This window comes from Perca flavescens, chromosome 13, assembly GCF_004354835.1.
Source record: "Perca flavescens isolate YP-PL-M2 chromosome 13, PFLA_1.0, whole genome shotgun sequence".
Taxonomy (NCBI): domain Eukaryota; kingdom Metazoa; phylum Chordata; class Actinopteri; order Perciformes; family Percidae; genus Perca; species Perca flavescens.
This window is the reverse complement of record NC_041343.1, coordinates 24,897,116-24,923,374: the sequence shown is the minus strand read 5'-3', so window position 1 is coordinate 24,923,374 and position 26,259 is coordinate 24,897,116. Positions and strand designations below refer to the sequence as shown.

The window sequence follows — 26,259 nt, the reverse complement described above, 5'->3', positions numbered from 1 at the left end:
GTTTCTCTATGAAGAATTTCTTGTAAAATTCATTTTGTAGACCTACAGTTCCTCAAAAATACAGTTCAATCAAAACGAAATCAAAATATGCCTCGATGTGTGTGAATAGAGGTGAATAAATATATTTGTTTGTGTTGCAGCGAAGTGTCAGTTCTGTTTAATACGTAAAACATTTGGGGGGGGGGGTCCAACAGATCTGCCCCCACTGCTAAAAAAAATCCTAGAGGAAACACTGTACATACATACATACATACATACATATATAAAGAGGACCTATGACAGAGCCTTGAGGCATTACACAGTTAAGGTAATTTGTCCTGAAGGAAGCACATATTAAAAATAAAGAGGACCTAGGCAAGAGCCTTGAGGCACTCCACAGTTAAGAAGATGCAGAATGCAGAATAACCCTACCCTTAACAATAGTGTTTGACAGATAAAAGATGAACACATTTAGGGTTTTTGCAATTTACAGTGATGGCAGATAATATTCATACATATCACTATATTTATGCTGGATTTGTAGAGACAGTAATGAGAGAAGAGACAGTATGTGACTGAATATCTATGCCAGTCTGGTTTTGCCTTACAAGTAAAGCCTGATTGTGATATTCACCAAGTGACCAGAATGAGTAAACCAGGGCATTTATTTTTCCTTGATACGCGGCAGTCTGTTACATGGCAGAAGGGACTGCTGAGTGTAAACTACTTTATTCAAGGGGACGTTACTTGGCTGTTTATTGTAGTCGTAAAAGCTGCCAATTCTAGAAATACAGTTGCTAAGTTATCAACACTGAGGTGATTTTAAGTGCGTCTTATTGCAGTAGGTCCAGAACTAAGGGTCACGACCCACTGAAGGGGGTTGGGAGATGGGTCACAGGATGGGAAAGGAAGAAAGAACTAATTGTTGCTTTAATTGTTGCTTTTTTCGTGTGAATAACTGAAACTGAACTTGACCTTATCAGGCCTGTAAAATGATTCAAATAAAGCAATCTGAGAAGGAGTAACCTCTCGACCTGAACACAACCTGCAGACCATTAACCTGGGACAAGTGGTCACAGTAAGGCATTGCTTTGTTTTGAGGGACCAAAATCCAAAAAAGTTGGGAGCCAATTGGATCGCCTTGAAATTGTTGCACATGCTCATCTTAACGATGTGTTGGTCAGTCAGTCAGGAAGATTCACTTGCCGACATTCATTGCCACATTGTGTTAAAGTCCAGCAAAAAGAACCACAAAAAAATAGAATCATTGTTTTGCAGCTGTGCATTGATAGGCAACCACAGATGATTCAGCTATTGACAACATGGTATTTCAAAGCAATATTATAAAATATCAAAGTGATACAGTGACAGTGAGAGCGTTAATCTGACCATGTTATACTGGCTACTGGAGACTGTACTGTATAAAATACTGAAAGTTTTCATTTTAACAAAAGATTATTATTTAAACTTAGATGACCATGGTAACAGTGTAGCAGCCACTTGGTATGCTGGTAAACTTAAGAATGCAAATGTCCAGTATGATCCATACATGACATTTCCTTTACAGTTTACATTTGCATTGAAATTGTCAACAGCATACTTCTCTTTTTCTACTCTCTTACTGCTTTACTTTATCGTTTTGTTAACTATTCTCACTGCATATTTTACAGTCTTTGTCTTTTGTGCTGCTGTATCCTTTTGCAACAGCCCACCTTCCCTACTGGGATCCATTAAGTTTGATCTTATCTATTTATGACCATAGAGAGATCTGTTTCTATTTGCACATTCATTCATGTGATCGGTCTTTCACTGTTGTCACACTGGAGCTTGCGGCTTTTATCGCATGAGTAAATCTCCAAAATCCAGGTCTGAGGTACCTGGGAATCTACAGGTTTCATCTTACAGAAGGGAAACACATCGAAACTAGCCTTCCCCCATTCTGCAAACCCCCCACCTTCCTCCTCCTCCTCCATCCTTAGAAAAGGGACTGAAAAGCAGGAGTAACTGGTTTGGCCTTCGTTTTAAGAACACGTCTTCCCTCTTTTTTTTTCCCTCTTCCCTTCATCCTTAGCCTCCTCCCTCGCTTCTTTGTTCTCTCTTTCTGGGGAAGCTCGGAGGACAGGTATGAGCATGTATAAACATGACGGAGAAAAAACAAAGACTCCTGAGCAAACTAGTGTTGCTTCTACGTTGCTTTTCCTCTTCATTATGTTCTTCATCTCTATTAAAGTTACTGGGTGTATTGAAACTGGCGATGGGACAAAATATGCAACATACAAATAAATAAGCTGAAGCCTCCTAAGCGCTGAGCTTAACGGTTACAGTGGTAAGACTGTGACTGTTGCTGGTTTGAATCCGAGGATTAGTTAGGATATCTAGACAGACAGTGAATAAATGTGATTTCACAGGGCAGCACACAGATGTGAATTTTATAAGCCAAAAAGAGAAAGCCATTTTTTTTTTTTTACATTAAAGAATATAAAGTTGTATTTTGTACTATTTTCAATCAGACAGGCAGTCAGTGACTGAATCTGTGGTCAGAAAATCTAGTCATCTTTTGCAAGAAGGGGTAGGTGAATAAGACCTAAATCAGCCATAATAATAATAATTCTCTACTGTGTTGAATGGATTATTGTGTTAATTCAGGAAGAATTTCTGCTTCACCATTAGAAGCTTATTCATCAGTAACTTGGCCACTAGCTGCCCCATAACCCATCCAATCATACCAATTTTGATAAAAATGGCGATTTAACTAAATTGTCTGTGACTAAACTGTATGCATATAAAGTAGTAGTTGGACCATTCAGATTTTCCCAAGCGGCAACTTCTGGTGCTGACAAATGAAGGCAACACAGAAGTGGCGAAAAATGCAGTTCCTTAAATGACCACTTTAGACTGGCTTTAAAAGCGAGTCAATCCCCATGGACTCCTAAATTAAACTGCCCAACTTTAAAGCAGAAATCAACATGTTAACAGCGTGGTACAAACAGTTTTGGTCTCTATAGTTAACTTTCTCCTTGAGATAACTGTACAGTTTTTTTTTTTTTTTTTTATAACCCACCCATTTAAATTATATCCAGGCTTAAAATTATGCATAATTAAGGGGGTGCCCCTTTGAGTGACAGATGTTTGCCATCACAGGAGACTGAAGGCCCGCCACAGATCCATTCACGCTAAATTAGTGTCCTTAGGCAACATCAGACACTGCCAAGATGGCGACAGCTGGAGCCACTGGGAGCCGCCCACTTTGAGCTTCATTTTGGCTTTTCAGAACAAACCTATGGGTACCTTCACGGAAACTATGTCCATATTTGATACAGTCTATGGATTTAGCCATCAGAAAACTGATAGCGGGCAGTAAAGTGCAATTATATTTCATGGCAAAGAAACGCTCAAATGTAGCTCCTGTCCGTCTAATTCAAGTTAACCCCCCAGAGAATAGTTTTCTCACCTGTGTGCGTCCTTTGGTGTGCCTTCAGGTGAGAGCTCTTTGTGTAAACTTTGGAGCAGCCTGAAAAGAAATCACAGAGAGAGATCATGAGCCAGGCTGACAGCAGAAATGTGCTCACGCAAAGTTTACCTTGGCCATAAAGCTGTTATCCAAGGATGAAAATGTGCCATTTCTTGAGTTGTTTTTCATCCATGACCCAGTGAGACAACACAGGAACAGCAAAACACTCCCAATTAATCAAAATCTTGAAGGCTGAATAATAGACTAAATGACTTATTGAGATCAATGTTTTTGCAGTGTGTTATCAAGAATGCTAGCAACCTGGTTTCTGTTTGCAACATGTAAGAGAGAGGCATTGTATTACTGACAGATTCACATTTGTGCTTTTTGCTTTGGGAGTGAAGTTTATTTACATAACAGTGACATTGGTAGAGAGCAATTTGAACCAACTTGTTGGAGTGGTTATGTTGAAACTTGTTTTCATGTGTTACTTGTGTAGCAAACTGTTAAGAAAGCCCAGGAAATCTTACAGGGCTCCAGCTTCTGATTATGCGTATTGTGTTAAAAATAAAAGTATACAGTAGTAGCGCTTAAATATTTTCTCTTTGTGCGTATGGGCAGATATTTGAGTGCAAACTGTTTTGTATGTTGCCCGAGTCGCTCTACATGTGATCAGCGGTACATGCCGTGCTCACTGCAAGGTGCACAAAGTGTGGCGTCACCAACCTGTGCCATGTAGCAGGAAAGCTACAAGGTAAGAACCTGACAATCAAGAAGGGTTTGTGTGCATGAAATGCCCTTTTCATCCATCTTCGGTTGCTTTCAAATTACGAGGTTTGGCATTTTTACCTTTTACTCGCACAAATGGATTCTGCTGCTGATAATGTGTAGAGAAGGCATTTGATACTGGCCTGTAAGCATGTAAATGAAAAGATGCTGCCAATGAAGCTTTAATTTCAGTGACGCGGTCTTGCAACTGGTAGAATAATCTGTTTAGTTTGAAGACATTGTTAGAAGTCTAAAATCCTTTAAAAAAAGTAGAACTGTTAAAACCAAAGATGTGTCTTGCCCCCAGGGGAGAATTTTAATCTCACTCATTGAAACATTATTCTTAAATTAAGACAAACATGTTTTACTGTGATGTAAAGTTACATGCAAATAAAACACAGACCTGGGTAGTCACAGAAGTGGATCCTCCTCTTCTCCAGCTCTGGGTTGTTCCGCCTGTTGTATTTGGGACCTGTCAGGACACCCTGGCCGTGTGTCATCAGCATGGCATGCGGGGACAACCCCGTCACTTTTATCCCTCCCATACTCTGCAGGTATGGAGGCTGAAGTTGGGGTGATAAGCTGAGCAGTTCTGCCTGACCGTCTGGGCTCCCTGGCTGAGAGTTTGGGGGTGAGGGTGGCAGGCTGTGGGGCGCTGTGTGCTGGGATGAGTTGGTCGGAGAGGCTTGGTAGTAACCATGGTGCTGGGGTAGTTGGTGCTCAGCCATCATGTAGTTGCCGTTGCCGAGATTCAGCATGGTTCTGCCACTCGTGGATGCATGTGCCGACGGGCTGGCATGGGACAGAGTCATGGTGAGGTCAGCACAGCTGGTGATGGGCACGTGGGCATAGACCTGCGACTGGGGGGCCGGAGGTCCAATGTGAAGCTCTGTATCCAAATTTGGCTGCTGGTGCTGCTGCTGGTGCTGGGACCCTGCGGCCCCAGTTACCACTCCTCCAGAGCTCATCTCTGGTTTGATGAAAACGTTGTTGACTACAGGCGGCACGCTGAAGACAGAGGTGAAGTCCGGCAGGGCCTGGGTGGGGACGGAGCAGGGCACCTCCAGCCCGGGCTCTATCTTGATCTGCTGCGCCGTGAGAGTCCTGGGGTTGGCCCGGTAGAGGCCTGTGCGGAGGTGTGTGGTGCTGGGAAGGATGACGTTGATGTTGAGGCTGTAAGGGGCAGCAGTTTTGTCCTCTGAGAAGAACTCGTCAACCACAGAGGCGCTATCTCGTCTGTATTTCTTGTCAACAGTGTCAATCAAGTTACTCAAGAGAGGACTGTTGACCTGGGGGAGATATTTGTCCAACTCTAATCGAATCTGAAAAGAAACAAAGAAGAGAGAAGGTTTAAGGAAGAGTTCAACATGTGTAATGAAATTGTAATTTACTACAATGTTTATTGCAAATTCCTTGGGACTGGGTGTATAACTAGTTATTCTCTACAAACTGTAAGTGATGTCCCAAATTCTTTTCCATGCATTTTGCTTTACACCAGAGAATGAACCGGGTTTCAGTCAGTGGTCAGAGGTGAGCTCATTGCCATGTAAACAGAACACCCGAGCCAACTAGTTCATGAACACTGAGGTGTGTTCTGGATTGTGGCTGTTCAAACTCATAAATCCTAGTCTATTCTATGTCAATGTCTGTATCCAAGTCCGAATTTTTCCTCTCCCTGTATGTATTTTTTAAATGTTGATTGGTGCCAAACGGCAAGTTAAGAGAATAAAGCTCGAAAACATGACACTCTTTTCAATACAGAACAATCACTATATAAAATGCTGCACCATCACTGCCAAACACTGGACACATCCACAGCAGCAGCAGCAGCTCCCTTTAGGTGAAGTATTTGGTTGGAGTATTTGTTTAATGGCTGTAATTATTTTGTGAGATTAATGGGCTGCAGATAGTGATAAGGTGGCTGAGACATGGCTCAGTTCCACCCAATCCACAGTTAAGAAAGATAAATAGACACACACACACACACACACACACACACACACACACACACACAGGTCCCTATTTTAACGATCTGAAACCCAAGTATCAAACGTGAAACTCAAGTAGCTTTGTGGGCGAATCTTGGGCTCTGTTGCTATTATACCGGCAGGATAAATGACTCTTGCGCCCGACGCAAATCTAAAATGGGTTGGCCTGAAGTAGTTAGGTGTGGTTTGGGCGTAACGTGCAATAAACCAATCAGAGCGTCATCTCACATTCCCTTTAAGAGCAGGCGCTCTTGTCCCATGGCGGATTGCTATTATGACGGCGGATTTGCCTGGCGCACGCCAACGGGAGCTGTCCGAGATGCAGCAAAGTAATAAATGCCCGTCTTGTCCGGGTGGTGATGTTGCCGCGGCCTCTCAGGCGCATCTCCTCAAGTCTGGAGAGGATTGCTGCAGCCATGGAGCGTGGGCCTCCAAACGCACCACCTGCTCCTGTTGTGCCCCTTCCTCCTCCCCCCACTCCATCTCCGTCCACCCGCTCCACCAGGAGCGCATCGCGCATTGCCACTCCCGGACCAGAATCCGCCGGAGTGTCCAATCTCACCGTAGTTCAACATCACGTCTCCTTAAGTCCTCTAATATTTCCTCATTTATGTCATCAACACATCCATGATTCATGGAAATGTGTAAAACACAACAAGCCACAAAGAATGCTGCGACTTTTTGAGGACTGTACTGTAAAGTGCCTCCTAATCTATCCAAACACCTGAAGCACATTTTCAGTAATATTTTTCTTTGTAATTATGTATGGTTTGCAAAAATGGGAACTGCTGCGTCCGTGTAGATGAGGTATATATATATATAAAAAGATTTACTCCTCCATCCCTTCACCATCCTGCCCTCCATCATAGCTCACATTCCTGTTTCCTAGTGGAGCTAACTGTCCTGACAAAATCGACAGCTTAAGGGCTGCAATATGTTCCACTAGTAAGCACCTGCTGCATGTTTGGAGATGTATTAATCAGTGAACTGTTATTGCGTTAGGTTGGAATTACGATCTACAAATAGTTGAGTCATAAAAGCAAACAATGAAGAGCTATTGATGTTAATGCTCTTTTTTTTTTTTTTTTTTTTTTTAAACGGCATTCATCAGCTGATCTTTAGGTAAGTTTTGGAGTCGCAAAAAAATGACTACCTAAACAGTTAAAGGCTTTTCCCTTTACTAATTTAAGATTGCATAGTCCAACTGTTGCTTGTTGCTTGACACAGGAAGTGGTGTGTGTACATTTGCATTTCATTTGGAATAAAGAGATAAAGATGCAATCAAGACACAAGACGTGTAAAGCTGCAATGCAATACATGTCAAGTAAAGAAAAGGGAAAAGGGAGAGAACGGAACCTTTGAAGAATCATAATGCAGAAACAGATTTAAGCCACAGGAGATGTGTTTCATTTTAAAACTGCGAGCTTAGGAAATTTGACCTGATTGTCATTTGGTTGCTGCAGGTGAGTATCTCTCTCCAATTTCCTCATTTCTAATTCTGTCATCCTGCCTGGTTGTCAGTCAATTAGAGTAAAGAAAGAAAATTATGTGATTAATAACCTAGATTGTTTATAAAGACAGATGCACCACTCTTTTGGTCGTATTCAACAGCAAAAAAAGAGAAGACTTTTGTTTTTTAACCAACTCAAAGATTTAAAATTGATTAATAGTGGCTGACTAAAACCTCTTGTAAAATGTGCTATTGCAACTTCGGGCTAGACTTAAAAACAAATCTGTATTTACGTGCCCTTTTCACTGGTATTTCCACGCACTAAACAGAACTGACAATATATCAAAAAAAAAGCCATTATCTGATCTAAATCCTGATTAACTGGTGTGTGTGTCATTCAGACTTCATGAAGCGGAGAGTCACTCCTTTAGAGGTGCACAGGCCGTTACGTTCAGAATCTGTGCTGCAGAGACCACACACACACACACACACACACACACACACACACACACACACACACACACACACACACACACACACACACACACACACACACACACACACACACACACACACACACACACACACACACACACACACACACACACACACACACACACACACACACACACACACACACACACACACACACACACACACACAACCAAAATAAAGGCTGAAGGCATGAGAAAGACATAGCAAATCTTAAACACGGTCAGGTAAAAATAGACCTGCCAGACAAATCTGATCCTCAGAGTGACAACAGATACACAGCGCTGAAGAAAGAATGAAGGAGGGGAGGAGGGACAGCAATAAAAAAAGAGTAGAAGAAGGAAATGAGAGAACAAAGAGAGAGAGAAAAGTGAGTTAATTATGAAACTGAAGCATGAATGAGGGCAGCTAATCTGATGGGGAAATCAGAATGGATTCAAATTAACTGTGGATCAGGAAGCTGCACACAAACTTGCAGAATTCAAAGAACCACATTCTATGAACATTTTGCTGCTGCTAATGACTTCATGCTAATCAAATGTATTTGTAGTTTGTCCAGTGGGGCAAACTACATGAAATATATATATATAAATCATGTCCCAGAGAACGACAGAGTGGGTACACATCTGTTATTAACCCCTAGGTTTGTTTTGCTCCGGAATTGTCCTTTAACTCCGTATTTAATTCGCTAATCATTTCAGCTGTACTTGTAGGCCTATTGATGGGTAGTTTATTTTATAATGAAAACATCATATTTTATAAACTACATGTCTTGTGTGCATAAATCTTAATTTGTAAAGTAGTAACTAGAACTGTCAGATTAATGTAGTGGAGTAAAAAGTACAATATTTCTCTCTGAAATGTAGTAGAGTAGAAGAAAAAAGTGGCATGAAAAGAAAAGACTTCAGTAAAGTACAAGTACATCCAATTTGTACTTAAGGTAGCGTACTTGAGTAAATGCACTTAGTTACATTCCACCACTGATCAAATGGGAGAAAAAAGGAGGCAGATCATCAAATCTATGCAGCTTATACTAACTAACCTGAATACCTTTCTGTACATTTTGTGCTATTAAGAACCACATTGAGTTTCTGGAACTATCAATGGGAGGTGAACTGTGTGAACTGCAACCCATACAGAACCGTAACCCAGAGTGTACACTGTGGACTGAATCAAACGATTTGGGACAAATGACCTAACGAGGTGCTGATGTGTTCGAGGTCGTGTTCAGACGCTGAACAGGAGGCACAAAGCAGCAGAGAAGGCCTGTTTCAACACTGTTATTCTGCAGCACTGCTTCAAGTGCCAGCACTGTCAGCGCTGTCAACGGACACACACACACACACGGACACACACAGTAAGTGTATATTTGTCTGTAGGATGTCACATGATGTGTTTTAATGTGGTCTTGAAATTTTCTTTTCTGCTTTTATTGTCGACTAAATAATTGTAGGCTTTTCAGAGTTTTAATTATTAATGCATATTCAGTTCAGTCTGTATTACTGTAAACGGGTAACCATAATATCAGTTGTCAGTATATAGTTATGGTTATAGTATACAGTTATAGTTTGAAAACCAAGCAAAAAATATTTTTCAAATGGTATTCAGTAGAAACAGCAAAAACATCCAGTGCTTTTTTTGGGGGTATTGCATATGCATGTGTCTCTGTGCAGGGCTCGACATTAAGGCTTGTCCAGGAATGGATTTTTTTGTAGGGCAAGTGGAAGAGAAATTTACTTGCCCAACTGGACAAGTTAAAACTCAAACAAAATAAAATGCCATGTTACTTCATGTTATGTGCCACTCATTACGTCTATTTTACCAATACAGGACACATTTGTTTCTACGGTTTCAAATTAATTTTATTAATATTCATAGTGTTTGGATGCCTTCAACGGTTTGATCGAATTCTGCATTAGCAAAACACACACAAAGAAATAATTAAAATAAATAAATAAAATGATAAATCTTTACCCGGACAAGTGACTTTTGTGCATAGATAGTGAAACGTAAATGTACTTGTCCAAAGGACAAGTGCCTCAGAAAGTTAATGTCAAGCCCTGTATGTTTTTACATTAGTTGTATATGTGTATGCTTAAGTGTCTGTGTAAATACGTGTGTCTGTGTGTTTATTCATCTGTGTGCGTAGAGCTGATAAATCTTTCGTCACTGTTGAACTCACACCGCCTTGTCATCAGCAATCTGAGCCCTCGGTGAAATTAAAGTGTTGGGTATTTACTGATGAAAAAAAAAGAAAATAAAAACAGGCTCTCTGTTTCTTTCCCACTGAGAGCTCCTGTGTGCCTTTCAGGACAGGACACAAACAGGCCCTGTGCTGCTGGCAGCTGTAACCCTTGGGTGCCCTTGGTCACTTCCCCTGCTGGCCTGCTGTTGATCCCTCTCGCTGTCAACCTCCGCTCTCTGAAATGCTTGGTGTCTTTTCTCGCTATTGACGTTTCCCTATTTAGCCTATTATATTTAGATAATGTATATTTATATTTTCTGTGCGGTTCATGGAAAAACGACATTGTGCAGAGAAAGGTCGATGTTACCAACAGAGGATGCTGCCGCAGTTTCCTTATCAGCGAGTCGGGTGCTGTATTGCACCAAAAGTTTAGATTTTTAAGTTGTTTTGAAGTTTAAACCTCAAACAAACTTATGGACACCCTTATTTATGTCTGTATGCAGTTCAAAGATGTGCTAACTGGTTAGCCTGGCTTAGCTCAATTTATGTTTGGCTATGAGATGAAGTAGCAGCTCCTCCCAAAATTAAAGAAATCCACAAAAAATCTCCTAAAAATGATGGTCTAACAGCACCACATTTTGTATTTGATGCATTTATAAAAAGACACTAGCTTTATAGCACAGCTATAGGCAAACCCTGCCATTTTCAATAAAAAGGTGTGGGTGTGTATTTGGGTGTTTGTCTTTTAAGTAATTTTAAAAAGAGCCTTGTTAGTAATGTTAACAGTCCCCGAAACATTACACAAGAGGCTCGGCAACCTTAAAGTAAACTAGTTGATGAACTACAATTCAAAACGTCTTTGTATCATTTTATGTGGTAAACATGTAGGATATCTTCAGGCCATGACTTAGTTAATAATTGGAGAACATGTACAACTGCTCTGCTATGAATCCTTCTGCCTGATAAACAGTGTCTTATCTTACCTTCGGTTCAGGTTTATGGGATGGAGTGGGAGTTTCCACACGTCCAGCCAATATGACATCCATCAGAACCTTCATGTTTTAGCCCCATTTACTGCACAGAGAATCTATTTCAGCAGTCATATCGTATATTGTTTTTGTTTGGCTTACAGACACTAGTTTCCATTCAGTGCCCCAATAGTCTGAAAAACAACTCGCAGAGACTCTTGCGTGGGACAGTAATCCACCACACTGAATATCTTGTCTGCTTTTGCTGACGGTTATATTATTGTTGAGTGCAGCTGATATGATTTTCTGCACATTGTTACTACACAACAGCCTGAATAAAAAAAGCAGACATGACGTTCACTGATGCCATAACTAACCCAAATGTAATCACAAGGGTCAACCGGCATCTCTGTAATTTCCCACACTTGCCACTTCCCCACCTGTCAAAGAACCAACCTGTCTCTTCCCACATTCAACAAATTAATTGGCTGGTGGAACTAAATCTGTTAATAAAATCAGATGTCTATAAACTCCTCAACAGATGGTTAAACCACATCTACCCATTTCAGCCTCATAATGAAGCAATTATCCTAATACAGAAAACAACCCTTTGACCCCTCTCCTCTTTCTCTGACCTAAAAGACTGGTCTGCCATCTTGATCAGACATTTTCCCTTGCTAATTACAAAACAAATGGCTGCGTCTGCACTCCAGTTTGCCTTTATGGCTCTGAGGAATGCAGAAAAATGGTGGCCATTCGCCTTTGGATCTCCATAAAAAAAAAAAAAAAAAAAAAACAGAACTGATAGTGTCAGGGGCCCCCCGGTCTGCACGCTGTGAATCAACAGAGCAGAAATCATGACAGGGTCATCGGAGCAAAAACGAAACCTTTGAAACTGTGGTGAATGTTTTATGGCCGCTGATGGAAGAAGAGATATGGAGGCTTGCATTGGCTTCACAGGACAGCGAAGAGTAAAGAGTAAGAGTTAATTGCTGGATGGCCAAAATCCACTTTAACTCTTCTGGGAAAGTCTGGTAAACTAAAAAGATGTGTTATACTTCAATGTTAAACATGTGTTCATTTGCTACTTCTATTATACTTAAGTGCAAAAACCAAACTCTCTTTTCATTTTCCACCGCGGATAGTATCCCCTCAATGTAGGGGGTATTCTCAGCTAATCACCATAGCGCCGCCGCACGAAACTGCCATGACATCATCTTCAACGCAACACTCGGTGCATCCTTTCACCGGTAACCAAACAGAGAAATGTACTCACTTCGTCAATTGTATAGTGTACTGTACGCCATAGTTTTGCAGGCTGCCATTTAAAAAAATCTGGGTCGGGTGAATAAAAAAAAAAATTGGGATCGCTATTATCGGTAGCTTGGTTATTTAAAAATGACGGGTTTGTGCTGGATGTCTTGTGTGATGCTAGTGACAGTTCTCAATGACCAATCAGTGCAGTGTGTTAACTTAACCTTCTAGTATCGGCTCAGCTTGCTTGCTTAGAACCTCAACTGAGGTGGTACCAAAAATAGTATCAAATACTATCCACAACTTTTGCTAATGGAAATGTGAAAAAATAATGATTCTAATGTGTAACAAACTGAACGGCTTGGTGTTAACACGGTTTATACTATATAATATTTATGTATGAGTGTATAGGTGTTTTCATGGTTAACAGTAATCCCACGTTCCAAAATACTTGTGTTGGCCGATAGTGGACAGAAATTTCTCAGCAAACTTTGTTCGATGTCTTGATTTTTTTTTTTTTTTTTTTTTTAATGGAGCATCTTAGCTCCAGCCCTTTAAATCACAATGAGCTGAAACATGAACCAACACCACTCTCTAACTCAGTCTCAAAAGCTCTTCTTTGCCATTAATTATAGTGTAAACACAAATAATTTTGGGACAGAACTCTTTGGAACTGAACTGCAACTTCCTTATAGTCAGGGTTGTCCAAACAATAACCTCTCTCTTGCGTCATTCTATTTCTTGTCACTCTTTGTTCTATATTGTCCCAAAAGACAGAAAAGGTCCTTCTCAAATGCAGTAAGAGGGCGGTGGGGTGTTAAAGTTCCTCTACTGGTATTTTGATTTCAAATGTCACAAGATACTTACTAATAATCACTGTGCATAAGGATATATGTACAATCGCATTACTTTACATTCTAAGGAGTTCAAACTGCCTAAAGAAACTGGAATAAAGACAATGTGGCACTTTCTTGGGACGATGTGGACGAACATCCACTTCCTGTATGTAACTAAATGTTTAGAGACACTGAAAGATTTCTCGTCTCACCACAAAATGATTTCACCTTTTGTTTTTATTCACCGGAGCAATTTCTAATGTTTGTCCAGACAAGTGAAGGGTTAACAGTGCTAGTCATTAAAAGAGATTTTGCAGCTTTCAGTAGATGAGTTTGCCGACCACAGGCATTAGGGAACAGCAGAATGGACCGTCCGCGGGCTGCGTGAGTTGTCTTGTACACATACACAGCCGAGCAGGATGGGTACAGATGACATCAGCAGACTGTTTCTAACAGAGAACAGCATGAGTCAAATGATAAACATCTGCTTGATGTGCTGGTGTGACACTTTGCAGGAGGATCAAACTATCATGGTCTGCTTTATGGGTCTGTATATGTATAATGCGGATATAATAAATGCTTGTTCATCAGCCAGTAATGACATTTTTTGCCAACATCATGCAGATCCATCACAGCTGTATAAAACCGCAGAAAAAGCTGCGGAAAAAATAACTTAATGTGCACAAAAGCCATCATTTTTTTTGTTTTACTAAAAGGTGTTTTCGTGGTTCTGAGGATTATAGGACTTATTTAAAAGTCAGGTTCGTGTCTGGAAGGATGTGAGGTAATATGCAGAAAAATTGAGTAAGTTTGTTGGTTTATCCAGTTTTTATGTATTGATGAACAGCTTAAAGCAATAGTTTGTTGTATTTCTTCAATACCAAATCAATGATACCATCAAAAAGAGAGACCAACCCAAGTTCCTTCATTAGAAACTGGAACTGTCCTTTTGCCTCTAACCCAGTGTCCACAAAATAAAGACAAAAAAGCCTAAATTAGCTCAATCTTCCTTCCCTAACCCATCACCAATCAGTGTGGGATTCTACGAGCTGAGACTCAATGTCAGCAGACACCTGCTCATATGCAAAGCAGCCGTATGTGTTGTTCTGGAAGTCAAATTATTAGGCAAACCAAAACCATTTCATCGGATGGCAACAATGATCTAAAAAAGACCTGAGAATGAACCACAATTTCAGAATGGAAGGCTGATATGACAGGAAAACATGTAGAAGAGGGTCAGTCTGGTTAAAACCATGACATCAGAGGCATAAACTCAAACAAAGTGAGGTCCCAGTACAATCCCAGGATGTAAAAAAAAAAACAAAAAAAAACAACAACTTGAAAACCAATTTAAACCATATCTGAGTATTGATCTTTAGGAATCATTAGTTGTGACGGACTCTTGATCTGTACGCCATGAAGTTACTCTGTAACTTCCCCTGTCTAAGCTCCGTCTAACAGGAAACCCATTGGTGATTTAACAACAAAAGAATCTGGAAATAAGTTTCATATCAGTCACTTATTCTGTCATTACTGCTGAGGTACATGAACAGTTTAATTCCAGAACAAAATATGCACCGTTTGGAAGAACAGTAAAAGGATAAACTTCCAAAAGACAGACACAAATTAGGCCTTCAGAATGTTTTGATGAGCAGTCTTTGGCTTTCAAAATGTGTTTCACTGGTTTTTTTTACTATAGGAAATTGAACATCTTTGAGTTTTGGACCAAACAGGCATCTTTAAGACGTCACAATGGACTCTGGGAACTTTTGCTGGGTATTTTATTACTGTTTTCTGAGGTTTCATAGACTATATGACTAATAAAGTAATCAAACTAAACCGATCAACACATTGCTCGATAATGGAAATAATAGTTGCAGCCCTGTAACTAATACATGTTCCACCATCGTATGACATTTTTTCCAATCCAGGTGATGTCTGTTCAACGCAGAAACAACACAGACCAAACAGAACAAATACTGGACCTCTAAGTTGACCTCTTTCAACCATGACCCTGGTCTTACATCTCCAAACTCATCAAGCAGATTTAGTACCAGTGTAGTTAAATGCCACTGCTATAGAGCTCTATTGTTTGCTTGCTGCACTAAACAAAAAACTCATTCATTAAAAGCAGGTGATTCCACCAGTGATTGGAGTTATGCAAGAGAAGCATCTACTGCTCCGGTTTTAAAGCTGCACTAATTGATATCTTTCTATTAACATCGGATCAAATGACTATGTGTAATGTGAACATTACATTCCTAAACATTACTTTTTTTCGATACCAATTTTAATAAAAAAAGAAAAAGAAAAAAAACTTACAACAATACACATTACTGCACAAATCTTTTCATTTATTTTTCAACTCCTACTACGTGAGCCCGTCTCAGTGCGTAGCGTAGAGTTTTTCCTGCATGGCTCTACGATGTGTAACATTAGACAGCCAATCACCAGCATTATTAGATCTTGGAAGAAACATGGTGCTCACTGACGCGGATGAGATTTACTCCTTTAGGTACTGAAATTTGGTATTGAATGAAGAGGCATTTTTCGATACTTGATACTATGGACAATAGAATCTGGAAATAAGTTTCATATCGGTTACTTATTCTGCCATTACTGCTGAGGTACAAGTTTAAAAATAAAATGATAATCTTCCAAAAGACACAAAACTGAAAAAAATTAATTTCGGTCGGTGCCTAAAAAGTATTGAATTCGGTATGCAGCCCTATAGCTGATACACTACCTGCCTACATAGCACCACATGGCAGACATAAAAGTTAGTGATTAGCTGGTCAATATAGTGGAGCATTTAGGAGCTTAGAAGTCAGATATTTCCTTCAAGAGTTGGTGACCATAACAGGCCATAACAGAGCTAAAAGGAGGTGATAACGTCAGTGCTAGGTTTATATCAATACATAATATTTCAAAAGAAAGCCCCTTCACTACAACTCTTAGAAAAGCTCAAGACTCCAAGTGTGCTATATTTAATTTTACTCCATCTTCTCAAGATTGAACCGCTTTAAACAGCCTCCTCACAAACTTTTAAAAACTGTGGTGCAAGAGACGCATACCAAAAGATCGTTGAGTTCATTTACAGACAGGTAAAGAAATCCTTTGGCATACACAAACGCTGACAAAAAAGGGTGAAGACAACAGTACTGGAGCCTTTCACTGATGCTGTGACTTTCTCATGAGGTCGGCCTTTATGATCCTCCCTATTGCCCCGAGGCGGCCCACGGAGATGAGGGCCATGCTCAGACAGGTCGGGCAACATACTGCTGTCACGACACCGGCTCAGTTAAGCACTCTTTAAACCCCAACACAATGACACACAGACTCAGTCTCAGAGAAGGAAAAGAATTAAGCGAGAAAAAAAGACAAGAGAGGGAAACCCTGTCTGTGAAACAAAATGAGGAGAAGAAAGAGGGATGAAATGGACGGTGGGTGAGAAAGTGACAGTGGAAAAAAAACAAGACAGACAGAGAGCGACCTAAGTGATCTGTGAGGAATTTGTTTTTCTTCATGCACATTCACGATTAATCAAGAGCACAGGTAAAAGCTCTCAGGCTGGCTTTAATTTGCCTGAGGGGTAACTATTTCACTGAACATGACTTCTTTGTTCATGACACAGTCATGTTTTGCATAACATCAAGCACAGCATGGTACAGGCACAGAAACAGGAGGAAAAAAAGCAGTTGGATATTTTGTCTCGAGGAAAACCTCAGAGCAAACAACAAAAGTGACATAAACCGTGTGGTTGCAGACAGGTAATATCACATTATGTTTTTATGTTAAATATGTACTTGTAAGTTGTCCACTTGCTTTATTTCAAGCAACAATGCTGACGAGGAATGTCACACAAACACGACAAGGTTTTGTCTTATGATGCTCAAGTCAATGATAAAACCTGTGCTGCTGTGCTCATCTTCATCTTCAGCTGCATCACATTGTGATTTATGGAATCCCGCAAGCACACAAACCATTAATTTGGGCTATAAAAGAGTTCTTCCCTGTGTATGACAGTCATTGTGACCTATTGTATCTGAAGAGAAGGTACAGTGTCTTTACATCACACAGAAGACAGGAAGAAAACTTGAAGACAGAATAACTAAAAAAAAAAAGCTTTGTTGTGCTGAGAGAAGGGCAGGCATAATAAGCTGTGGCTTCGGCCTTTGCCTTTTTGTGCATTTCTATTATTATATCTGTTTTAGTTTATTTAATATTTGAGCAGCAAAAAAATTAAATAAATAGAGGTATTCTATATTCTATTCAATTTAATTGTATAATAGCGACAATTTATACACACCGTGCGTAGATAGAAGACATATAAAAAAATACTAAAGTTATGCTAGTTGTATGATAAAGTGGCTAGGTACTTATACAAGACAAGACAAACTCCTGATCCAAAATGATTGAGTATCTGAGTAACACTGCTGCACAATGCCCACCTAACTTAAAAGACAAATTGTACAGACATGCAGAAACAGATAGGTTTGACTGCTGCAAGGAAATGTTGGTTAGCTTCTATGATCGCACCTGCCAAGTTGTCAATGCCAACAAAGTCAGTACAAAACAGCCTGTGACCGCTTTCATTTTATGTATGCAAAATATTCAACAGCATGCGCCCGGCCTACTCAACTCATGATGCTTTGTGTGAAAAAGCGTGCATCATATCCACATGCATCAGCACTACCAGAATAGAAAAGCCAAAATAAAAAAGAGCAAAGTGAACAAATATCTTTAACCTATCAAATCCAATGTTAGACTCAGGTCTCAGGGTCTGCCGCCTGTTTACCAAACACCTGGAAGGAGGCCAAACTCAGCACCTTAGGCAGGCTTCTGGTTACCATTTGCGCTCTGTTGTGACCACGCGGGATCGATCTACAATTCATAGTCATTTAACTTTAATGCAGCTGTCATGTCTCTGCTGTGATCATGTTTAACAAAAGAAGGTGGTAAGGGAGTGTTGTTTATACTTTTGTATTATTAATTTTCTGCGACTGATTAGGCATACTTTCTGAAATGTGCAGGCACATTTCTGGCATCAGAGCGACAAGCATTCACTGATAATCTTGGAGAGACAGATCTACAGAGGAATGCGATGATGGATGGAGAAGAGGCCATGGAGGCAGGGGCAGCCATCGTAATTTAAGAAAACAAGCAGCCTCATGTGGCTTTAGCTCCTCTCCGACCAAGCCATGTGGTGTGTGTATGTGTGTAATAGTCAAAGTAGAAAAACCCAGCAGGGTATTCTTAGGGTATAACTTCACAATACAATTATATCGACACAACAGATGTTTTTTGTGGGCAAATACACTCAAACAATTACCAATGATAACAAGCTTGTTGTTGCTTTCTCATAAATGTTGTATGTGACAGTAGGCCTATGAAATTAAATAGCATATTTAGAATAAATGCAAGCAATAAGTGATTTGAGTGTGTGTGAATGCCACTGTGTTAATAAAATCTTTAAAACAACATAAATTCATAGGAACTTCAAAAACAAATATAGGCCTTCTAAAATAAATCTCCCTTACATTACAGAACTACAATTCAAGTTTGCTAGTTTGCTGAACTGCCACTAGTTGCTCTAAAGCTTCCAGGTGAACTTTACCTGCGTTTTCTAACATGTCCGGTATCTGTGAAGGACTTTAACCTGCCTGTCTGTACAGGTGAGCGGTTTCCTTTGACAGGTAAAAGCAGCTTGATAAATGTAAAAAACAATAACAACACTGCACAACATGCAGCTGAACTGTAAATCAATGGTTATTAGCAGCTTTGTGTATCCTCAAAACGACCTTATATTTCGACTAAACAGCACCTGCAGCCACACTGTCTGTTAACATGAAAGTGAAGGTAAAATAAATAATAAACAGTGATTAAAAAAACCCAGGAAGGCCGGGCTTCCGGTTCACCCGGAGCCAGGCCTTCCTCAGCGGGTCGGCGAAGACTCTCACCCCGGGTTTGACGTCCTCAAACACGGAACCCTCCTCAACGCCGTCCGCTCCCGGCATCCTCACCGGCTTCAGCTGCGTGAAAACCGCCCTTTCTTCTGTCGTATGCGGCGGATTCATGGCCAGTCCTACCCTCGCTGACATTGTAATAATTACTTATACAAATATATCTTTCTGTGAATTTGAGGTATAAGTAGGCTACATAAAGAGTTATTACTGATAAACGCGCCTTATTGAAGCTGAAAGCTACGTACCTTTCCACAGCCCTCCCTCTCTTCTGTTGCTCAGGTAGGTTTTACCTGAGCTCAAGTATGGACCTGCTACCTGCAGGCTGCGGCTGACATACAGCACAGCCAATGAAAGCAGAGGATGAGTCTTGTTATCCAATCAGCTGCGTGTAGGGAGGCGGGACTCACCTGAGATAGAGCCCATCACACACACACACACACACACACACACACACACACACACACACACACACACACACACACACACACACACACACACACTCCCCCTCCTCTCTCTCTCTCTCTCTCTCTCTCTCTCTCTATCTGTGTGTTTTTATTTCTACATAACATTTTTTCTGGTCATCTTTCTTGAGTTTGTCATTTTTGCAATACTGTGTATCCCCGTTACACAGAAGGAAATAAATGAGTCATGCTGATAAAGTTCACCTGAGGCCGCGTGCACCGTTAAAACCTATTGTAATCGACAATAGGCCAAGGACATAGTGGAATTAGCAGGTCAAATTGGAGATGAAGCCGACAATATACTGTACCTTTATGACCAGTGGCTGTAGCCTGTGCTGTTGTTCATCCTAATTAATTAGGTTGGATACTATAAAAACATCTGCACATGAAAACACAGGATAAAGTAAAAAGGTGCCAAGACTGCATTGCATGTTACAGCCGGTTCATGATAAATCTTTAGTCACAGTGAGTAATAACAGCAGCAGCACAGAATAATTGTTTAATAGAGTTTGAATAGAAACATATTGTATATATATATAGACAAAGATCATGTGTATGATCAGAAAACACAGTGTGTTTATGACACGGGCCAAAAAAGCAGTCAAACAAACATATTTTCAGGCAAAAGAAGGCCAATAAAAGATGATTTAAAAAAAACTAATACAGTTTTCAGTGAGTCAGTGCTCCCATAAGAGAGCTAAAAAAGAAGGAGAGAAACATCGACAGAAGGCAGAGCCAGAAGGTTTTCATCACTGATGCTCATCAGTTTCATTTCTTTCACTTTTTATGGTTTTACAGGATCAGTGGCATCTTCTCCTGTGAGACATTACAGCATGGTGGCCCAATGGTTAGCATTGTGGCCTCACAGCAAGAAGTTTCTGGGTTCAAATCTAGGTTGTTCTGGGCCTTTCTGTGTGGAGTTTGTATGTTCTCCCCACGTTTGTGTGGGTTTCCTCTGGGTGCGCAGGTTTCCCCCCCCACCGTCACCATGTGCTAGCTTCTCCAGTCAGTGCCCTTGATCAAGGCACTGGCTCAGATCTGGAGCTGGTCCCCGGGCGCTGTAAATGGCTGCCTACTGCTCCCTTGAGGGATGGGTTAAATACAGAGAATGAATTTCGCTATGTGTATGTGACAATAAAGTACCTTTACTTTAACTCTACACCAAGGGGGCAGGAGTTTCAGAGGCTTGGCTCCGACTAGGTGCAACAGGATCAACTTGAAGAAAACCTGTTGTTTTTTCCGACGGTACATCACCACTGACCGAGTACAAAGTGGGTTGTGTTGTCCTGTTGTTTATTTAGCTATTAGACAGTTGGTTTATTGTATTTTTCTCTTATGGCATCAGTTTAATATGAGGACAGTTTGCTGCAAAGACCTGCAGCATACATGATACAGTTTAGTTTATCTCGCCAACCAATTTGTCAGGCAATTTGCTCATCTTGTCCAAGGTTTCTCCACATAACGCGGAAGACATTTGTCTGACATTGTTTTCTAACTGGTGGTGATACACTTGTCACATCTGATTGGAACTGTACTGATGTGGATTCTGTTTATACTGACAGGGGCTTTTCTGATCTGGTCTAGTTTGTCCTACTGGTTAGCCTGCATATTTGCAGAGTATAATTATACCACAATAGAACATGGCAAGCTGGTAATACATACAAAGGCTGGTACAATATCCTGTGCAGGTTTCTCCCAACTGTCAATGGGAGCAATTCCAGGAGGTATATTAAGTTATTCCAAATGCCTGTTGAGTATTGCACAATAAGCCATCAGGAGGTTCAGCCCAGCAGGGAGATCCTGGCCTATCTGCTATATAAGGTTATTCTTTATTTTTCTTATTGTAAACAAATCCCATTAATAGACCAAAATCAACAATGTGTTAGTCTGTCTGCATTACTTGACTCTGACTTCCCTTACCTCTCTGTGGTGCCTCAAGCCTGTTACTGAAGATATAAATCCTTAAAAATTGGAAACAAATATATAGATTATTTTCCAAACAAGACAGCCATGTCAGTAGCTCTGTGCAACCCGGTCAGTATTTAGCCACAGCAGTGGTTCGAGTTAAATGCTAACACCAGAATGTCAACATGCACAATGACAATGCTAACATGTTGCTGTTATGCAGATATAATGTTTAACATGCTCGCTCACCAACTTAGTTTAGCATATTAGCATGCAAACATCTGGTAATTAGCACTAAACACAAAGTACAGCCGAGGCTGAGGGGGATGTATTTCATGTATTTATTTATGAACAAAAGTATTGGTTCAGTTTAAATTCCAAAATCATGGCAATCCTTCCAATAGTTGTTAAGATATTTCAGTCTCTTGGTCAAAGTTGTGGAACAACTGACCAACTAACATTGCCATACTGAAAGCCATGCAGCTAGCATGGCTAAGAAGGCTGTTTTGTCAATTAAAAGCAAAAGTAGCTATTTTACAACCTCTAGGCAACATTTGGAAATAGTAACTCAGTTATGGCTGCTGAGACTCATAATGCCGAGCTTCTAGGTAGCTTTTGTCTACCAAGAAATGCTTTACTAAGACTCTCTAAGAACTCTTTTGAGGAGGAGGACAGGCTGGAGCCACAGAACCAGATCTGTCAGCTACATTTTTGATAATTAAGATTTAACTACAGGGCTTAAAACTGATTTATGCTACTTTTGTCGTGCTTTTATTAACCAAACATAATCATACCATTGGGAGTGGCTTTAGAATGATACTCCACCTACAATCTTTGATGCATTCGCATGCAAGACGTTAGTGTTTGCTCATTTATAAAAAATGCTCATACCACTCCTGCAGCATAATCCATGTCTCCACTATCCATCCATATACTATATAAATATTAATACACTGATTTGTGTCTTTCCCTTGTGTGTCAACTGATTATATATGAATCTGTTGTCTCCCAACTTGGCCTGAATCCAATCTCCAATGGAGCATTGCTATCATTACCTCAAACATATTTCATCTCATAAAAACAGAGTGAACAGTGTGTACTTTGACTACAGGGTGACACAGGTTTTAATAGGTGGTTCCAACTGAAAGGATTATAATTATTAAAATATCAGACAGAGTCAATGTGAACTACTAATATTTAAACTAACCTTGACAGTGTGTCCTATTCCAAATGAATACAGTTATTTCTATATCACTCTATCACAGAACATGTATTATTTTTAGAAAGGTACAAACATTCAAATAAACAAAGAACATATCAACATCATAGCTGTTTTTAACAGTAGACCTTTTTTACTATCACCGCTGATTTGACATGTGAAAATGTCAGCATTTCATGTCTTATTGTGATTAGATTCCACGTCCAGGTTGCTATAGAACATTTGGTAAGCATTCAAGATGTTAGTGTTTCTGTCTTTTGTTGTGGCTTTTTTGGCCTTTATTTCATAGGACACCAGACATGAAAGGGGGGAGAGAGAGGGGGAATGACATGCCGCTAAGGGCCACGGGTCGGATTCAAACCCGGGCCACTACAATATTTGGGGTGGCTGTAGCTGTTGGGAACCAGAAAGTCGCTGGTTCAGGTCCCTTTACGGAGTGTGGACTGGTAGCTGGAGAGATGCCAGTTCACCTACTGTGAGGCCTGTGTGTAGTGTATATTAACAACAGAGTGTAAATAAAATCATAAATTATATGGGCTGAGCCTTAGTACATGGGGCGCACGCTCAACCAGGTGAGCTACCAGAGCGCCCCACTGTTCCTGTCTTTTTAGACAACAAATGCTGATAACAGAAGGGGTTTAACCCCTCAGTCATTACAAACTCACACTGTGCCACTAGACGTTATTCAAACCTCCAGAACTTTTCAAATTCTAGTGGAGATCCCAAAGTTTCCAAAGATACCAAATATGTTTGCCTGAATAAAAGGGGAAATTGTCTAAAATGATGCACAAGACATATTTGTATTTGATGTAGAAGAAATGAAAATGGTGATGATGATGATGATGATGATGATGATGATGATGATGTTGATATGATGCAGACACACAAAAGTCTTTGGTTTTGAATACTTCATTTAGTGTACACATCATACAGCTTTAAACCTTAAAAGTAACTGTATGTCATTAAAAATAATTAAATGTGCCTACACAAAAACATTTACATGCACCCAAGCTACTGGAATTGATTTATTGCTGCTGATGATAATGCAGATTGTTTGAAATATTGAAATATTGCATCTGGAAGACAACCCATAAATCTGTCATGACAAACCCTAGACTCTTGCTCCAGGCGTGTTCCTTTTTCTTAGTTTCATCAATGTCTTGCATCACTCTATGATTTATCATTGATACATAAAACATGCTTCTCAAATTCTATTTGTCTCTGACCTACCTTACTAGAAACCCTTTATTTACTTTGCTTTCGCTTTTTATTTTCTTTATCTTTTTATCTTTTTACAGTGAAATGCTTAAAAGATAAATCTAAGGTGAATGAACAACAAGCTGCAACTTGGTACACAGGCAAAACCTGTATGACCACCTACATTTTGTCAATTGTAATGTGTGTGTGCATTTGTAATAGTTGGTATAAAGGACAGAGTAAAGGAATAGAGAACAAAGAAAAAGAATAACTCAGTTTAAATGAAAGACAGATTGGAAGAGAAGGAAATGGAAGGACTATTTATTTGGTTTTTGTCATGCTTTTATCACCTAATTGGAGGGGAAGACATCTGAGGATAAGAGAGAAGACACTGGATACACTGCATTCCTCTCTGTCTCTCTCTCTATCTCTCTAGCAGCGGTGTGTTATTTGTCAGAGGGCAGATGAGGACACAGTTTCCACACTCAGCTGAGTTAACACCCCCTGGATCTCTGCTCACAAGACTAGTTAAAGAGAAACATGTATAATTTGTGTCTGTGTAATCTGTGTTTCAGTGATGTGTCAGAACTTTTGTAAAAGGTCAAGTAATACCCCTTTTCCACCAAAGTTAGCTCAAATATGCGGGGTATTTAATCACGGGTAAACCAGCTAAAATAGGCGATAAACTTCTTTGGTCTGTTACTTATTCTGTCTCTTGTGGATCACATCACTCCAGTACTGAAGTCTTTACACTGGCTTCCAGTGCCTCAAAGAATTGATTTCAAAATACTTTTGCTGGTTTATAAATTACTAAACGGTTTAGGACCAAAATACATTTCTGATCTGCTGCTACACTATGACCCACCCAGACCTCTCAGGTGGTCTGGGACAGGTCTACTTGTTGTCCCCAGAGTCAGAACTAAACAGGGGGAAGCAGCGTTCAGTTTTTATGCTCCACATATTTGGAACAAACTCCCAGAAACCTATAGGTCCGCTGCAACTCTCAGTTCTTTTAAATCAAAGCTAAAGACCTATCTTTTTGATGTTGCCTTTCTTTAAATAATCTATTTTATTAACTTTAATTTCTTATACTGCACTGTAACTTTTATTCTTATACTGCACTATCAATTTTATTCTTGTCTTGTAATGTTTTTAATTTGTTTATTAATGTTTTTAAATTGTTTTGAATTGTTTTCTAACTGCTCTTTAATGTTTTATGTAAAGCACTTTGAACTGCCCTGTTGCTGAAATGTGCTATACAAATAAAGCTGCCTTGCCTTGCCTTGCCTCTCTTTCAAACTCTGTGCCGACTAACCTGGAGTGATCTTGCTGCTTGGGCAGAGACAGACTAAATTTGTGAAGAAGTTACTGAGGGAGGGGACGCGCATCATAGCGTTGCGCCAGAATAGGGACGAAAATTGCCCACCCCAGGTGTCACGTTTCCATCGCTGCCGATCTGAGCTGGAGTAGATAAATACCTGTGACTACCGCAGTCATTTGTCCTAGTGAATGCCGATGGTAACAAAAGACAGATTTTAGTGGGTGTTAGTGTTTTTTTTGCCAGTGTGAAAGGGGTATAAGTGGCTCTTATGTACTGTTATGGTAGATGGTTATCGATCAAAAGAGGAAATTCCATCTGATGACAAAGAGAAAACACAGTACATTTCCTGTCCACATGTGCAGTGTTATTTAATATTATTAAACTTTAATTTCTGATGCTTAACGCATTAAGAGGCATCTTGATGTTGCAGCTAGTCAAGAAGGAACTAATTTAACTGCTGTTGGTTTGTTTCATCAAAGAATATGCATTATGTTTGGTAAAACGGGCCAAATGTTTTGGAAGCACAAAGTAGATGTTTGTTTCTGAAATGTAATGGAGTAAAAATATAATGTAGCATTAAATGTAAGTATCTCAATTTGTTTTATATATATTATGTATTCAGTTACATTCCATGATGGCAGCATGGAGCTGTGGCCTCAAAGAAAGAAGGTCCTGGGTTTAAACCTGCTGGCTGGCTCTAGTCTTTGCGGTATGTATAAATATTTAAGACAAGACAGCTTGAGGTGGTGTGAATCAGTTTTGTTGGCATGAGTTCTTTGAAGTTGTTTGGTCTCAGAGCTGTTAGAAAAGGAAAGAACA

General features: G+C 40.0%; 1 protein-coding gene across 1 annotated transcript in view; it reads right to left on the bottom strand.

Moving 5' to 3' along the window:
• klf5l (Kruppel like factor 5 like) overlaps window positions 1-19,636 on the bottom strand; it is a 29,794-nt gene extending 10,158 nt beyond the window's left edge. The window contains exons 1-3 of the mRNA XM_028596097.1: window positions 19,332-19,636; window positions 4,602-5,520; window positions 3,431-3,490 (exon numbers count right to left, since the gene is read on the bottom strand). Of these exons, the coding sequence (XP_028451898.1) occupies window positions 3,431-3,490; window positions 4,602-5,520; window positions 19,332-19,472 (1,120 nt within the window). The 5' untranslated portion in view covers window positions 19,473-19,636. The remainder of the gene's footprint in view (window positions 1-3,430; window positions 3,491-4,601; window positions 5,521-19,331) is intronic.
• Window positions 19,637-26,259: the final 6,623 nt, after the last annotated feature.